Raw genomic sequence first — 15,253 nt, 5'->3', positions numbered from 1 at the left:
TTGCACATGCACCCTTCACTCATACACACACTTTCCCTGGCTTGCCAGGGCCTGCACAGGGAGCATGTGACCCCCAACAGCCAAATCACCTTGCCCACTGCTCCCAGCCCCAGGCAGCCAGTCCTGGAGAGCAGAGGAATAGCAAAAAACCTGGACACTTGCTCTTATTTTAAAAACCTACCCAGATGCAGTACAAGGGGCCAAAAAAAAAAAAAAAAGAAGGCATGTCTGGGAAAATCTGGATGCTGCATGGTAACCCTAGACATGCATGTCAAAGCAGCATGTCAAAGCAGACTCGATTAAATCAAGTCCACTGGAGTGTGCCATTAGCATGCCTCCAGCAGCCTTCATGCCTTGTGTATCAGCATCCCCATGCTTCAGAATGGTGGTGGGAGAGTTTTAACTGATGATACATGAGACATTGAAAGCACTTTAATTAAAGCGCCCCCCTAACCCCCACTCTTGGAGCACGTATAAGAATGCCTGGTGGCTTTAGCAGCCATAGCAACATGGTTGAGCAGCAGCACTTAACTTTCTGGCTGCTGGCAACCTCAGTGTAAAGCCCTATGGGCCAGATGATCAACCTCTGTGGGCTGAATGTGGTCAGCCAGATAAACATCTGACACTTGTGCACTGAGATACTGTCCACAACAAAATGCAGAAAGATCACAAATAAATGAGCTTTGAAGCATTAATATCCAGGACGGCTTAGCTGTGGAATGCACTGGAAAAAGAGCTTTAGCTAAATGATGCAAGAGAATTGTTTTATAAAAGTCAATCTACCCCACCTTGAATTATTAAAAAAAAAGAAACAAGCAAACAAAAAAAATCTATCCTAGGAAGTTTCATAGAACATGTGAATAACAAAGACCCAATTATTCCATTAAGTTCATAGATCTAATATACTCATTCACTCATACTATATGAATTCTAGAAAACCAAGCTTAGGTCAAGAATCCTAAAATGTAAGCATACTGTTGACAAACTTGAAATATATAATTCTCCTTCTCTTAGAACTCATTGACTCTGTAGATGGATGCATTATTATTTTTTTCTCCCTGTTAAACATTTAGAAAGAAAGAGATTCATGGTAGGACAGAACTGATTCCCTAGAGTTGTTGCATAAGCAGCAAGAACTTCAAGAACTCATTAGGTTTACTTAAAACTTATCCTCAAGCCAGTCTAAGGAAAGATACTAAAACCTACATTTCAAAGGCATTTCAGATGCATCAGGAGTGCAAGTGTTACCAGGAAGGTTAGTTTCATCTGTCAGTTGCTGGAGAGTGCTTTGACTGGCAGGCTCAAAGGAATGAGAGGTACATGATGACACCGTGGGCCTGGTCCTATCACCTACATTACCTAAGAGCAATTTAGACATAATAAAATGTGTTAGTATGCAATAAATTTGTAATTAGAAAAAAAATAAACAGGAGAATGACAGCAAACAGAGGCAGCTAAAAATATGAAAAGCAATTAATTTTTAAAAGTATGTGTGAACATGAGTCTCCAGAGAGACAGTAGAACAGGAAGGCAACTGAACAGACCCTGCGGGTTTTTCCTGGAAGAAAGCTTTTTGTCCTATGGATATTCATACTCATTGTCTCGCTTTAAGTACCTGTGATGTATGCTGGATAAAACATGTTAACACTCCCCCCTGGCATCGAAATGAGCCTAAGTTAACTGCAACTCAGTTAAGTTAACTGTATTATTCCAGAGAATCTGGCCTCTTAAAACCACCAAATGAAGGCGATTCCACAACTTCTCTGGGTAACTTGTTACACTGTCCTAACAGTGAGAAAAGTTTATTCTGAGGTTTAATCTAAATCTGCTTTCTTGCAATTTAAACCCATTACTTCATCTCCTGTGCTCTGTGGCAAAAGGAGAACAGTTGTTTTCCTTCTTAATGAAAGCCTTTCAACTATTTGGAAATTGATATCACATTCTACTCCTCCCCTTTAATCTTCTTTCCCACCAAACTAAATGCACCCAAAAATCTCAGGTTGTATGCCTGGTATTGCAAACCCTATTTGTCACTTGTCTGTGGAACGTCTCTAATTTCTCCACATCATTCTTAAAATGCAGAACCAGAATTGTACACTCCAGCTGAGGCCTAATCAGCTATGTGGAGTGTACCATGACCTCCCATTTCTTGCACACTATTAACATAGTGTAAAACTGCATCCATTTTTTTTGGCAACTACATTGCATTGCTGGGTCACACTGAATCCATGATTCATCAACCCTACCCAAGATGCCTCTCACCAGAAGTACTGTTTAACCAATGTTCTCCCATTTTCTGTGTATGCATTTGTAGCACCTTACATTTTTCTTTGTTGAATTTCATCAGGTTATCTAATCTATCAAATTCCTTCTGAATTATAATCCTATCCTTTTTCCATCTATTCTCTCTGCAGCATCTCCTAATCACTGAGGGGTGCAGAAATTTGTGGCTCATGGTAAGGGTTGGTTTATGAAAAAGCAGCCTGCAATGGTAAAAGTTTGCCAACCCCTGTTGTAGACAGACTAACTTTCATAGGCTACACAGCCTAATACAGTTGGCTGTAGCCTGCAAAAGCTAACCCCTGTCCGAATGAGTTAGTCTGTAAGTTGCCATCCTGCCTCAAAGTCCATCCTGCCCATCAAACAATAACTGCATTTCTCTCATCTTGCTGGATATAAATTAGTCCTCTTCTATCAAATATTTTTACTATTGCTTTTATTAGTCATGCTTTTGACCCTGCTGTGGTAAGTACCATACAAACACCATTTAATAATATAACAAAATACAAAAGAAAAAAGATAAATAATGGCATTACAATATTACCTTTTATCAAAAGCCAGTAAATTTAAGTGCAAGATGGAGGCCAGATTTAGAGAAGAATGACTTTTCTGTGGCTACAATATGTATCTATAAAGCTCGCAAAAGTATAAGCCAAAGGAAATGTAGGCATAAGTCTTCAGATCTTCACCAAATTTTATGCATACCAAGATATGGGCAAAATAAAGTTCCTAAAAGGAGATTAGGCTTCAGCCTTTTAAAGTTTCCTTTTAAAGATGTTTTTAAATGGTTGAAAATTCTAGAATAAATTATTTTTGGGTTTGTTTTTGTTTGTTTTCTACTATAACATGCACCAACTAATACAAACGGTAGGGCAAAGGGCAAAACCTGTATTTTAGAATGGCATAATACTACGTAAATGATTAGTTAGCAACAATACATTTAAGTAAAATGTTTAAATTAAACCAGAACCTAAGTCAACACAACAATGAGATTGAAGCACTTGCAGCATTTCTTGTAGACTATTTTTATTACTTTTTTAAAAAGCTACATGTGACTGATACCTGCTTTAGAGAGCACTTCTATTGCCGTTTCTTCCACTATTCCTTCTGCAGGAATTGAATCAGCTGATTCTGATGCTGGAACAAATTTAAAAATAAAACATCAAGATGATTTCAACACCATCTTTCAGCTTTTTAACAATGACACAAACCTAAAAGGTTTTGTATCATTGTTACAATGATATTGTACAATGACACAAACCTGGAACCTAGCCTGTCCTTAACAACTGCTTTAAGTGATTGAAACCATACCACAGTGTTTCCCCAATTCCAAAATGATTTCCTAATCTCAATTACTAAAAGACTTTACAAATTAATATTAAATAAAATTTATATAGGTTTTGGAGGAAGATACCACTTATCAATTTCTCTCTCTTCAAAACATCCTTAAGAGGATCTTAAAAACCATTTAGGCTAGGTATCCTACTAACATCTTTTCATTTCTACCAAATTAAAAACAATTTTAAAAGATTACCAGTCTCATTACTGTGGTCACTTTGGTCTTGTGGTACTCTAGATGGTGGGGAAGGTGCTTTGCGCTTTGTCCTTCTCAAGGAGGAATTAACAGAGGATGTGCCACCAAGCTGCAGAGAACCTGTTCTCACTATTCCTACTGTTGACAGGCCCTAAGAGGGTTTAGGGTGAGGGAAGAGAGAGAGAAAGAAACAAAGCAAGAGTATTTTATGAAATGACAAGAAAAAATTTAAGTACTGCTCTCAAAAAAGTGATATTTACAAGGAATACTTGGATAAACAAACAAATCAACATATTTTGATGCAATTGGAACAGTTAATTTTTTCTGATAATTCTTTCAAGTAATATCTTTAAAAGACTACTAAAGGTATGTATTGGGGAAGGAGAATAAGGAAAGATCACAGGAATCTTGCAGAATGCTAGATGCACAAAATTATCATACTGACCAAAAAATAAAAAGTTTCTACACATTTTGAGATGGGAAGAAAGTTTGCCCAGACTTTTTAACAAGGCTGTGTCAGATGAGTCTGAAGAGGAGAAAAATATCTATTATTTCTATAACAACACTATGTACCTAAAGCATTTAAGAAGTTCTAATTAGGTGGAATAAGCAATTAGAATGTTATGAATGTTTCTCTAGCTACTTGTAATATATACAAACTTCCCTAGCAATTCTTCTAAAGATATGTTTATTGGATGGGTACATTTAAATTTAGATAGTATGTTATGACAGCAATTCAAAATGCATTAAGGGGGAAAAAATGTTTAAATCATTTGTTTAAGCATCTCAAAAAATCTAGTTGCAATAACCTTGATTGCCATTGTAATAGCTGTTAGCTTCATGGCAAAGAAATATTATATTTTCTCATTTTGGAGTAATTACTTTGAGGATCTCAGCAGCAACAAATGTTTCAAGCCTTGCTACAGATGTCCATTTTTGTAGCAAATCTGACTGCTTATCCATTCAACAACATATAATGTTATGTAGGACTGTCAACCATTTTTGGGTGAGTCAGTCATACAGAGTAGGGCTGGAAGGGAACTCCAGAGGTCATCTAATCCAGCTACCCCCTGCCTGAGGCATGATCATCCCTATCCAAACCATTCCATACAATCATAATCTAACCTCTTAATGCAACAAATACCAAACACCCTAACTTGCCACAGGTAAAGCAAGGAAAATACAGCAGCCAATGTCCTGCTTGTATAAAATGTTGCCAGCATATGTTGAAGAGGTCGGGGTAGAGGGTCATACCCCTATTACAGAGTAAGGCAAAACTCTCCACCAACCATACCAATTTGACCGTGGGGTAAAATTCCTCTGACCCCAGATATGGCAACTTATCTGACCCTGAGAGGAGCAAGACCTTCCAGCCTGGAACCTCTGGCTTTGCTCATAGCAGGAGAATCACCACACCCCAACTGAAGTCCCCAGCCTTGGCTGTAGCCAACACCACATTGGGCTGCTATATGTCTGGAAAGGCTTAAGAACACCCAGACATATAGCAGAAAAAATGAGAAATCCATACAGGAGCCAGACCTGGGGTCATTTTTGTTTAAAGGACTTGCCTGTGCTTCAATTAAGAGACAACAAAAATAGAATACCAAGAGGTATAATTGGCATAAGCAGGCTCACAAAGTTATTTTACTGAAGATCCTTCCAAAATTCAAAAATTAATAGACAGCAGAAATATATTTTTCCAGTAGTACTGATGGTACAAAATACCCTCCCTATACACATGATATCAATGTCATCCTGTGCTGCTCAGTCCCGCAATACACCTGGGAGCCACATGGTGCTGGAGCAGTGTGGAGCAGGAAGGCAGGGGAATGGTTGGCGGTGGGGTGGGGTGGGGCTGGGCTGCTGTGTTCCTGCTGAGGCTCCCCCTGGGCCCTACTGCTCCAGGCTCCTGTCATCTCTGACCGGCAGCCAGGAACAGATAAATATTTTCTAAAAATGTTTAGGGGCCATGTGGGCCCGAGAGAATGGCTTAGTGGACCAGATCCCACACACAGGCCATATTTTGCCTACCCCTGGCTTAGCTCTTTGAAGGGAGGGTTGTATGCCTGACCCTCAGCCCAGGTTTCCATGGAAAATCAGCAGTGTCATACCATATGGACTGGCAGTCATGCTCATTCTGGGCATGTGGGGGTATTAGCTTGGGGCTAGTACCACCCCTGGGCAGTAGAATTTGGGAGGGTGGAAAGTTTGTCAGGGATAGCACGGCTGGGAGACATGCATCCCGAGACACTGGATGACTGCAGATTGGTTACTTTATCTCCTCGGAGCAGACTAACAATACCCTACCTTGAACAACTCAAAGAGAATGCTCATCAAAAGCAGAATAACTTTAAGATGCTTAGAGGATAATCAGCACTATTTAAACACACTGTAACAAATGGATGTTCCTCACTTTACAATGGTTTAAAGATTGCCTTTAACACTACCCCTCTGAGAAGAGGTGGAGTGTTCTTCCTCTACTACTAGTAAAAACTGGAAAGTACACCCCTCCCCCTCCACCCCAATAAAACTAAACCCAACCCAACCCAACCCAGACCATTCATTTTGACATTTTCCATAGAAAGTTGTATCAATTAAAAAAAAATTAAATGTTTGCTTCTAAAAGGCCATGGCAGTAGGAGTTGCACCTCAAACACCATTTTTTTTGTTTTTTTGTTTTGTTTTTTTTTACTAACTAGTGACCTCAGTCTCAAGTATCCCTAACACAACAAGTATTCCATTTTGGTAAAGAGGCAGTGCATAGTGGGAATCCTTGGTAAAGTTCTTTGATGGGAAGTGAAGTCTGGCTATGGATCTCATTCTGGTTTCAAGTAGGCAAACGGAAGCCAAAAGGCTATGCAGCACAGTCCACCTCCCATAATTAAGTTAGAACGAACATTCCTGCAACTGAAGTATTTCAGGGTTAATTTTGTTTAATTGATTTTTTTTTTTAGTTTCCAGTTGGTGCTCTGATTGGTTCCAGCTGTTCTTTCTACAGAAAAAAAAAACACTTTTCAAGAAAATGTGTGTAAAAACACTATGTTGCCACTCAAAGTTTCCAATGAAATTGGACATGCCACTTCTTCCAAAAGAAAAAAGAGAAGGCATTAAATGGCAAGAAAGAGTGGAGATTAGTCTTTTTTGTATACAAAGATCCTAAACATAGTTTTTCACTCTGAACCCCAAAATACAGTGAAATTCTAAAACTGAAGAGCCATAATTTGAGACAAAAAAATCTCTGTACAACTATAACAAAACAATATTTCAATAGACTCTATTTATACTTTGAGTAATCGGTCCTGACATGCAAAAATGCAACTTTCAACTTTGTTAAACATTTGAAATTTGTCAAAGTGGAACAGATGCAATGAGCTGTAGCTCATTCTTTTAAAAAGGCAATTTAAATAGGAAAGGGGAGAAATAAATTACTTATCTTCAAATTTGCCCATCCCTCACGTTAAGCACTGAATTAAGTTAGCTGGAAAGAAAATCAGTGGTATTTATTTCACTTCACTTCACACACAGCTCATGCTCCTATTTTATGCAGAGCCTAGGAAGTTGCAGTTCACTTCCCTAGCTTAAGGACTAGATCTGGTGTTGCCATATAACTCTTCTCTTTACTTTCTCTTCCACCTTTGCCTGCTACTGTAACCTATTAGGTGGCCTTCCAAATACTTTCATGTCACAATTTCCATCAACATCGGCTTTCAAGCCTCATCTGCACTACCTTCCCCACCCCAGTAATAAGCTGGTACAGTGACATTTTGTGCATGAATACTAAACAAACAAATGCTGCTGTAGTTCTTCACTGGAGTCTACGGCTAGGGACAGACATTCCAAAAGCCTGAATCTGAACTGATTCACTCTTTGCAGGTTAGTCTAACATGCTTGCAATGGCTTAAGCTACAAACCAGGGGGCATTAGAGCAGCCCTCCCTTCCTTCCACAGAACAGAGTTGATGGGGGCGTGGCCAGGCCCCAGCAGGACACACTGATTAGCCTAGGAGGGAATTGATAACAGTGTTTATCACCCCATTAAGAAAACAGAGGGACATTACCTGTTAATACTGCCTATTGATTCAGCAGGGATGGTAGCCAGCATATGGTCTGCTAGCTAATACACATACACCTCCTAAGCAAGGCAGAGGAGAGGGGGGAATTCCTGCTTAGCAGGGAGTGGTGGGAGGGATGGCAGGAGCAGCCCATAGTCTCTGGAGCTGCAGCCACGGAGCAGAGGGGAAAGGCCAGCCCTGCTGTGGAACAGGGAGCCTCGCGTAGCCAAGAGAAAATGCTGAGGGTGTCTGGTTTATGTTAAACCAGCAAGGGGTCTGGGACAGACGTTGCATAAACCAGTTTGGGCCAAATCAGTTAAGTCTGATACTACATTCAATCAGGTTTAATCTCAAACTGGTTTCAGCCATTTTTAAACTGGTTTATGTGCACTGAACATCTATTCTGTTACAGGTTTAAACCAATTTCTGGTCACTTAAACTGGTTTGTGTGTAATGTCTGTCCCTAACCTAAGAGACATTGTACAGGCCTTCTGGAATAGGGTTCTTAGTACAGTAGGAAAATGGTACTAAAAAGACTTAAAATATTCACATCTATTGTTCGTTGCATCCAAGAAATAGATTTCAAGCAAGTACTAAATGTTCCAGTGAAGATGGTTCAAGTGGTGAACAGATTTTCTCGGGAATTATTCAGCAGATGAATATTAGGAGTTTTCAGCTCTTTTATTAAAGGCTGCAAAGTGAAAAAAAAGCATTTAAAAACAGATGGAAAAAATTAAAGTTATTAAAGAAGTATCTGACATTGTTACAGAATACATGTCAATCTGTTCATATATCACAGGAAGACCCAATAATAAGTCAATGCTTTGTTAGTTCTGTGTAAGTTAAGGATTGAAATATCTGAAAGGTTCTCATATGCACTTCACTTCATTTCCAATGTAGCTTCCTAACCACATCCTGTGACCAGTCAGTGGAAGGAGATGACCAGTCAGGTAACATGCTTGAGATAAACAGTGGAAGATCTATAGGAAAATCCTGACATTAAAAATGAATTATCTTGTGGTAGACCCCCCCAAGAGGAATTATTCACATCTTTCCACATTATGATGTCTCTACCTTCTTTAGCAATACCACTGGACTCTTCTGCTGGGTTTCAAGCAGAACTGAGGGAGAGAATGCTCCAGGGAGTTCAGGTCAGAAGGAAAAAAGCAGTTTGCCAGTATCTAAGCAAGTTCAGAGTATTTCCTATGTGCTGGAAATGCATTATCAAATTTTGGGTAATACTGAAAAATAAAACAACAGACTACAGCTCATCCACTTGCAGCTAAGGAATCTGTCTGTTTCTGTATAGATAACTATCCCTAAGGCAACTATAAAAAGTGGTGCAGACACAAAGGCATATTAGTTGCCAGTTTCATCATTTAGCTCTCCCTATAATACCACCAATTTGCTTCCTTTCATATCATGTAGAGCAAGGAGATAGATTTATAAGTAATCTGAGGAGAAAACATGAATACTAATTATAAGAGCTATGTTTGCCTTTATTTCATTTAACAGTAAGAGTTGTTTAGTTGTATCACAGTTCAGGATCTAGGACTTCAAGATCCCTTCCCAAAATTGTACTGTGTATACAGCATGGTAACCTGAACCTCTTTGAAAGAAAGGGCATGTAGTATACATTTAGTGAAATTGACTCTCCTCTGAATAGTTTATAAAATATCGCTACCTGCAGCAATTTTCTTCATGTGAATCAGATTGCACTTTGCAGTTGCCAATTATGGCTGTCCTCCTGGCGACATGCATATCCTCTTTTGGAGGAATGAGATTCCATTCTAGATCTCCCTAAGCTTCGTTCTGGTGCCTATAAGCAATCTGACATTACCTGTCTGCAAGTGACTCAAACTCTAGGTGCGGGAATGGGTGAGCAAGCTTCTGGTGCGATGGCACTTCATCACATCAAGCGATGGAACTCAAAGCTTCCTTGTTATTTTAGTCGCTCCATATTGGTGACTTAAGGGAAATTATTGCTGGAGGTGTTTTAAATGCTTTCAACACTAGGACAGTATCCTACTTTCCTTTTTCTCCATTGCCCCCCCCCCCTTTTTTTTAAAGGAAAAGAAGGAACATCACTTTTCTTTAGTTATGCGATGTGGTAAGCATGTGCCAAAGCACTGGTCATCTGTTCAAATTAATATAGGTGTTCTGATGCAGACAGAATCTACAACCTCAGTTTATTCAAACAGAATGCTTCAGTGTGTGAGCAAGCCATATTTAAGCAAGTATGATGATTAACCAAGATACTAAACTGGAAGGGGGAAAAAAGTATGGTATACCTAAAAAAAAATTGTTCTTTGACAACTGAATGTTTTTGTGTAGCACTTTACATTAAGCAAAGCAGAGGTGTCAAATGTATGGCCCACAGCCCCACACAGCCTACCAGAACTTGTGGGGGGGCATGTGCTTGGGTGGGCGAGGGGGTGGGGAAGAGTAGCCTGACACAGAATGTGAGGTCCTTGGGCAACCCCAGTAGACATGCTGATTGCACGGCAGGAGGGTGAACAAAGGCAGATACAGCCCTGGTTGCCCTCCAGATATACTTTGCCTGTCATCACCACTGCAGCATCCTCAGCTGATGCATGAGCCACCATCACATGTTGGACCTATCGTGTGTCCTCGGCTCTGATCTTTATACTTTATCAGTCCAGTTACTCAACTTAAGTAGTGTCAAACTTGCTGTGCATCCTGGGCCAGATCTAGATGTTGGGGGGGGGGGGTTGCTTAAACTTTAAATACATTAGCAAATAAAGAAGGCTTGCAATTGCCAGTTCTAAACCCACTCCTGCCAAAGCCATTCTGCTTTACAGTGAAACTGACACTAGCAGTATAGGGGCCTGATGCTTGAGACTAACCCTTTTGTTTCCATCCGGATTCAACAAAAAAGGCTGTTGTGTAAACATTAAATGTTAAAGCTGAACTAGTCACCTCTTGTGTCCTACAAGTGGTGAATAAATCCCAGTACCCAACACCGTAACATGAGGCGTGAAAGGACACCTCTTGTAATTTTCTTCCCCCGAGTAAAGTACTGAGAATCATCTTTAAAGAAATGTTATGCCACTCTCAAATAGGTAAAATAAAAGCAACACAATAGTTCAGTCTCTCTGAGAGAAAAAAGTTTCTTTTTAGTTTCTAGCTACTGCTGTCAGAGAAGTTTGGAAAAGCCGTGGGAGGCAGGCATTAAAGTCTTTTTTCATACTGTGAGAAACTGGACTACAATACACTGAGAATTTAAAGACAGACAACAGAGAGAACACTGTTCCCTTAAAGTTGGCTCATTTTGCTGTTGTCTGACGTTACCACTCTGGCATGGGCAAATGCTTGTCTCTATCAAAACTGAGCAAACAGTTTATCTGGGGAAAAGTGACATTTCACTTTGTCTTCTTTGTGGACCCTACAACAAAGAGCGATTTGTCCACCTTTCTCCAAGTTAAAGCAGAAACTGAAGGTCACCCTGAACCATAAACGGGATGCAAGACATGTTCCAATTGCTATATAAACTGAGGGAAAACCTAGAGAATGCAAGTGTCCTTAAAAGCAGTATGGAAGCCTTGCAGGTGCGCATTCCCACTAGAGAAGCAGATGACTACAAGTACTCCTTAAATGGAATTTTGTAGCAAAACCATTGTATCGTGCTTTCAGACGTTAATGCAGTGGAATACAACACCAAACAACAGACAGGGCTGGTTAGCTATACAAATCAGGCTAGTGGGCTAGCCTAACTGGATACTGAAAAGTTAAGATTATTATTTATGGAATTAATACTGAATCGAAGAAGCAAGGCACCTGTAAATGGTATCCCTTTCACTGTTGTGAGTAATGTACCAATTCTGGTCTCATTCATGACTATGTAGAACTGGTATAAATCATGGTCCCCAGCAAGTTACTCAGAATTTACACTAAAGTCAATGAGTCAAAATTTGGTCCACTATCATGCACAAAGCTCTGCTGCACTTAGCAAAGATGAGATGCATGGAAGCTGCACAACTGTCCTGAGTAGACTTTTTGGGGCAAGGACTGTTTCTATTATAGATTTCTACAGTATTGAGCGCACTGTTGTCTCATTTATCAACTGTATCCTATAGCTATTAACATAATACATTACCACTAAAGATCAAGTCTACAGCTATTAAAGAAGCCCCTTTTGGACATAGTAAGAATGTTTTCTACTTCGGGGTTGAATCTGAGGCTTAGAAATATAGTTTTGATTTTGTTGTAAATCCCTATTGCTCGCATAAGTGATTAGTTGAATGCCCATTCTGTAAATGAGAAAATTTACAAAATGGGCATTTAACTGAACAAACTAGCCATCCTGCACAACAGAGATGAACTACAAATATTGTCTTACTATCTTTGTTTACTTTAGAATAGAAAACCTTCAAAGACAAACTTCCAGCCTCTCAAATTTCCCCCATCAAATTTCGCAGTTTGTCATAGATATTGCTTGTAACAGTAATCATTCCAAAACCTACACCTATTGGTGGATTTTGATTGGTCATATGGAGTCATTTTTGCTTGACTTCAGGACAGTGATTCTCAGCCAGGGTGCTTTAGCACCCTGGGGTGCCTTAGGATCCTTTCTAGGTCTCATGGGCTGCCATACAATGTTAGGACTGTTAGCTGACGGCTAGAAAATGATATTTAGAGGTTTGGTTTTGGGAACTGGCTTGTAGGCAAAGTATATATTGCATTAGAACAATGGTTCAGGGAAATGGTAAAAGTTAACTGATTTCTAAAAGCCTGTTTGTGAGAGTTTCCTTCAAGGCCCACTGCATCTGTAGCCAGCAGACACACAGGCTGGGAAATTGAAGACATGTACCACACTGTTTCATAACATGAACAGTGTACCCAAACAGAGATAAGGGACTTTTCAGTATTGGTGCCAGGTCACACTTCCCAACTGCAGTGCACTTGAGATTTCTGGCTTTGGTGGATGAACCAAATTAGGAGACCAGTAAATAACCAAATTAAGATGTGTGCATGTGACGGGTTTGTTGGAACAAAGGAATACGCTGACAGGACAGAACATGGACAATATGACTACCACAGGGAAACCAGTCAATGATGCCTGAGAATGAAGAGTCAGCGGGGGAAAAGGATACAAAAGGAAGGATTTCAGAACACCAAAGGGTCCCCAAGGAGGGCACTCAAGGCCACCATGGACAGAGGGCATACTACCAGCCCATTGCACCCACCCCACCAGGAGGGTGGGAGTTGGGCCTCTGTCCTTGACCTCCAGGCTGCTGACATCTGACATTCAAGAGAGAACCACAGAGTGGAAGCCTGTGTAGTACTGGCCAGATGTACCTTTCCTCTGGGACAGCCTTAGGACCGGTAGATATAAAATTGGGAAGGTTATTTTGTTTGCTTTGCCTGCATTATTCTTATCTGCTATCACTGTATATCAATAAAATTTGCCTACTATCAAATGGAAAGGTCATGGTCAGTCTGAGAGTTTGGGTCTGTCCAGAACAAGGCATCATAAATCTAGTACCAACATTAGCATGCTAACATGGTTCTCAGGATAAACCCAGAGTTTTCACACAGGAATCCATAGTAGCAAAAACATTCTGACCTGTAGTGATCCTTGAGTTCTTAGCAAACAGAAGAATGTCTCTTTTTTTGTAATAAAAAATGGCAAAATATAAGATTTGGCATTTTCCAACAGGTGCCTCAAGTCTACCAAGGTTGATAACCACTGCTTCAGAAGAGTAAGTCTCAGCATCAAACTATGTTACCATTGTGAAGTAAATTTATTCATTAGGATATTTATTATGCTCATTAATAGAAATGAACATAAAAATACTTTGACAAGTATTTATCATAGGGGCAGACAAGTATAATACTCACACGGCTAGCTTTGGAGTACCTGATATGTCAGAAGGCTATGGAATCAGGAGGGAGTAATGGCAAAAGGACATTTTATGGCCTTTTCTTTTAGAATTTCCAATCAGAGAGAGAAGTAGAGAAGGATGCAGGCTACCTCATCTACATGAACTTCTCTACTTTCCTTACTGACTGTCTTCATTGACCATAAGGCAAATGAGAAACCCATCACTACAAAACGGTAAATCCGAGCAGCAAAAACTTTGAGTAAAAATATCCCAGCAGAATAATCACATTATCGTTAAGACATTTATGACTACAATGTTTGAAGGTTAATATCTGGTAAAAAGATTTCAACAAAAAAAAAAAAAAAGACAAGAATAAATTCTCAGACATGTTTTGTGGCCATTACAAAATAAAAGAACAAACAAAAATCCCAAACTTTGTTTTTTTCAAGTGACAAAGATTCTCTGGACACAAGAAACCATTCAAAACTTCTGTTAAACAGTGCTCTCTTGTGGTTGTCCGTGACAACAGAAATGAAAAATAACGTGTAAAGGATAAGACAAATGGTTCAAGAATTTTTGTTTAAGCCCACCATCCAACAAATTTCTCAATCTTATTTTTCATTTAGTACTGCATTTCATCTTCCTAACATGCCGGTTATATAATTTGTTAAAAAATGTTTATAAATGCCAGATTCAAGGCAGGTTATGAAATGCACATTTGCTGCATTTCAAATGTACGATGACACATTTTAACCTTGTTTGTCAACTAGAATTCACAACTGGTGCAGCCTGTGTTTTACCAAGACACTACCTAATGCATTACTCATCTCCAAATAATTTTTTTAACAAGTTTAGTGTACACTCAGCTGTACAGATAATTTTGACCTGATATCCTCTTATTACTTTATGCATTACTCTACAAGAAGACCCTTTTACGATAAGACTTCAGTTTGACATCCTTGTGTTTCCAGAAAGTTAAATTTGTTTCAAGATTCTCACTTGTGTCTATTAAAAACACAAAGATCAGAAGGCTGTTTAGAAAAACATTTTTTCCAGCAACAGATTAAACTGCATTCATTATAAAAGGGCTAAGTAAAGCAATTTACTAATGGCATGAAATGTCAAAAGCCTGTCCAGTTACTAGACATATTAATGTAAGCCATTACACTCCCCCATTTAAATCAAGTTCATAAGCTATTAAGCCAGTAGAGCAAACTGAGACCAGAACTTTGATTTAGACCTTAAACATCTTAAAATGCAACACATTTGTTACAGAAGAGGGGCCATTTTTAAAATTTATTAAACTAGATGCATGGTCAAAGACAGTGTCTGGAAGATCTATGCAAGCTAGCTATTATAATTTATAAATTATAAATATTTACTTATTTAAAAAAAAAAAGAACTTCTGAACTTGTATCCTAAATGCATTACTACAATGTTTTTGAAAGTACATCAATTTTGATACATACCTTAAAATTAAACTGAAGTGTGTGTGTGTGTGTGTGTGTGTGTGTGTGTGTGTGTGTGTGTGTGTGTGTGTGT

At 39.2% G+C, this 15,253-nt stretch overlaps 1 protein-coding gene across 1 annotated transcript in view; it reads right to left on the bottom strand.

Moving 5' to 3' along the window:
* The window catches only part of COBLL1 (cordon-bleu WH2 repeat protein like 1), a 73,988-nt gene that overhangs the window by 25,568 nt on the left and 33,167 nt on the right, over positions 1-15,253 (bottom strand). The window contains exons 7-9 of the mRNA XM_019554061.1: positions 3,815-3,965; positions 3,343-3,417; positions 1,207-1,359 (exon numbers count right to left, since the gene is read on the bottom strand). Of these exons, the coding sequence (XP_019409606.1) occupies positions 1,207-1,359; positions 3,343-3,417; positions 3,815-3,965 (379 nt within the window). The remainder of the gene's footprint in view (positions 1-1,206; positions 1,360-3,342; positions 3,418-3,814; positions 3,966-15,253) is intronic.

Source organism: Crocodylus porosus, unplaced genomic scaffold (assembly GCF_001723895.1).
Source record: "Crocodylus porosus isolate Cpor-Errol unplaced genomic scaffold, CroPor_comp1, whole genome shotgun sequence".
NCBI classification, from domain to species: domain Eukaryota; kingdom Metazoa; phylum Chordata; order Crocodylia; family Crocodylidae; genus Crocodylus; species Crocodylus porosus.
This window is presented reverse-complemented; position numbering and strand designations above follow the sequence as displayed.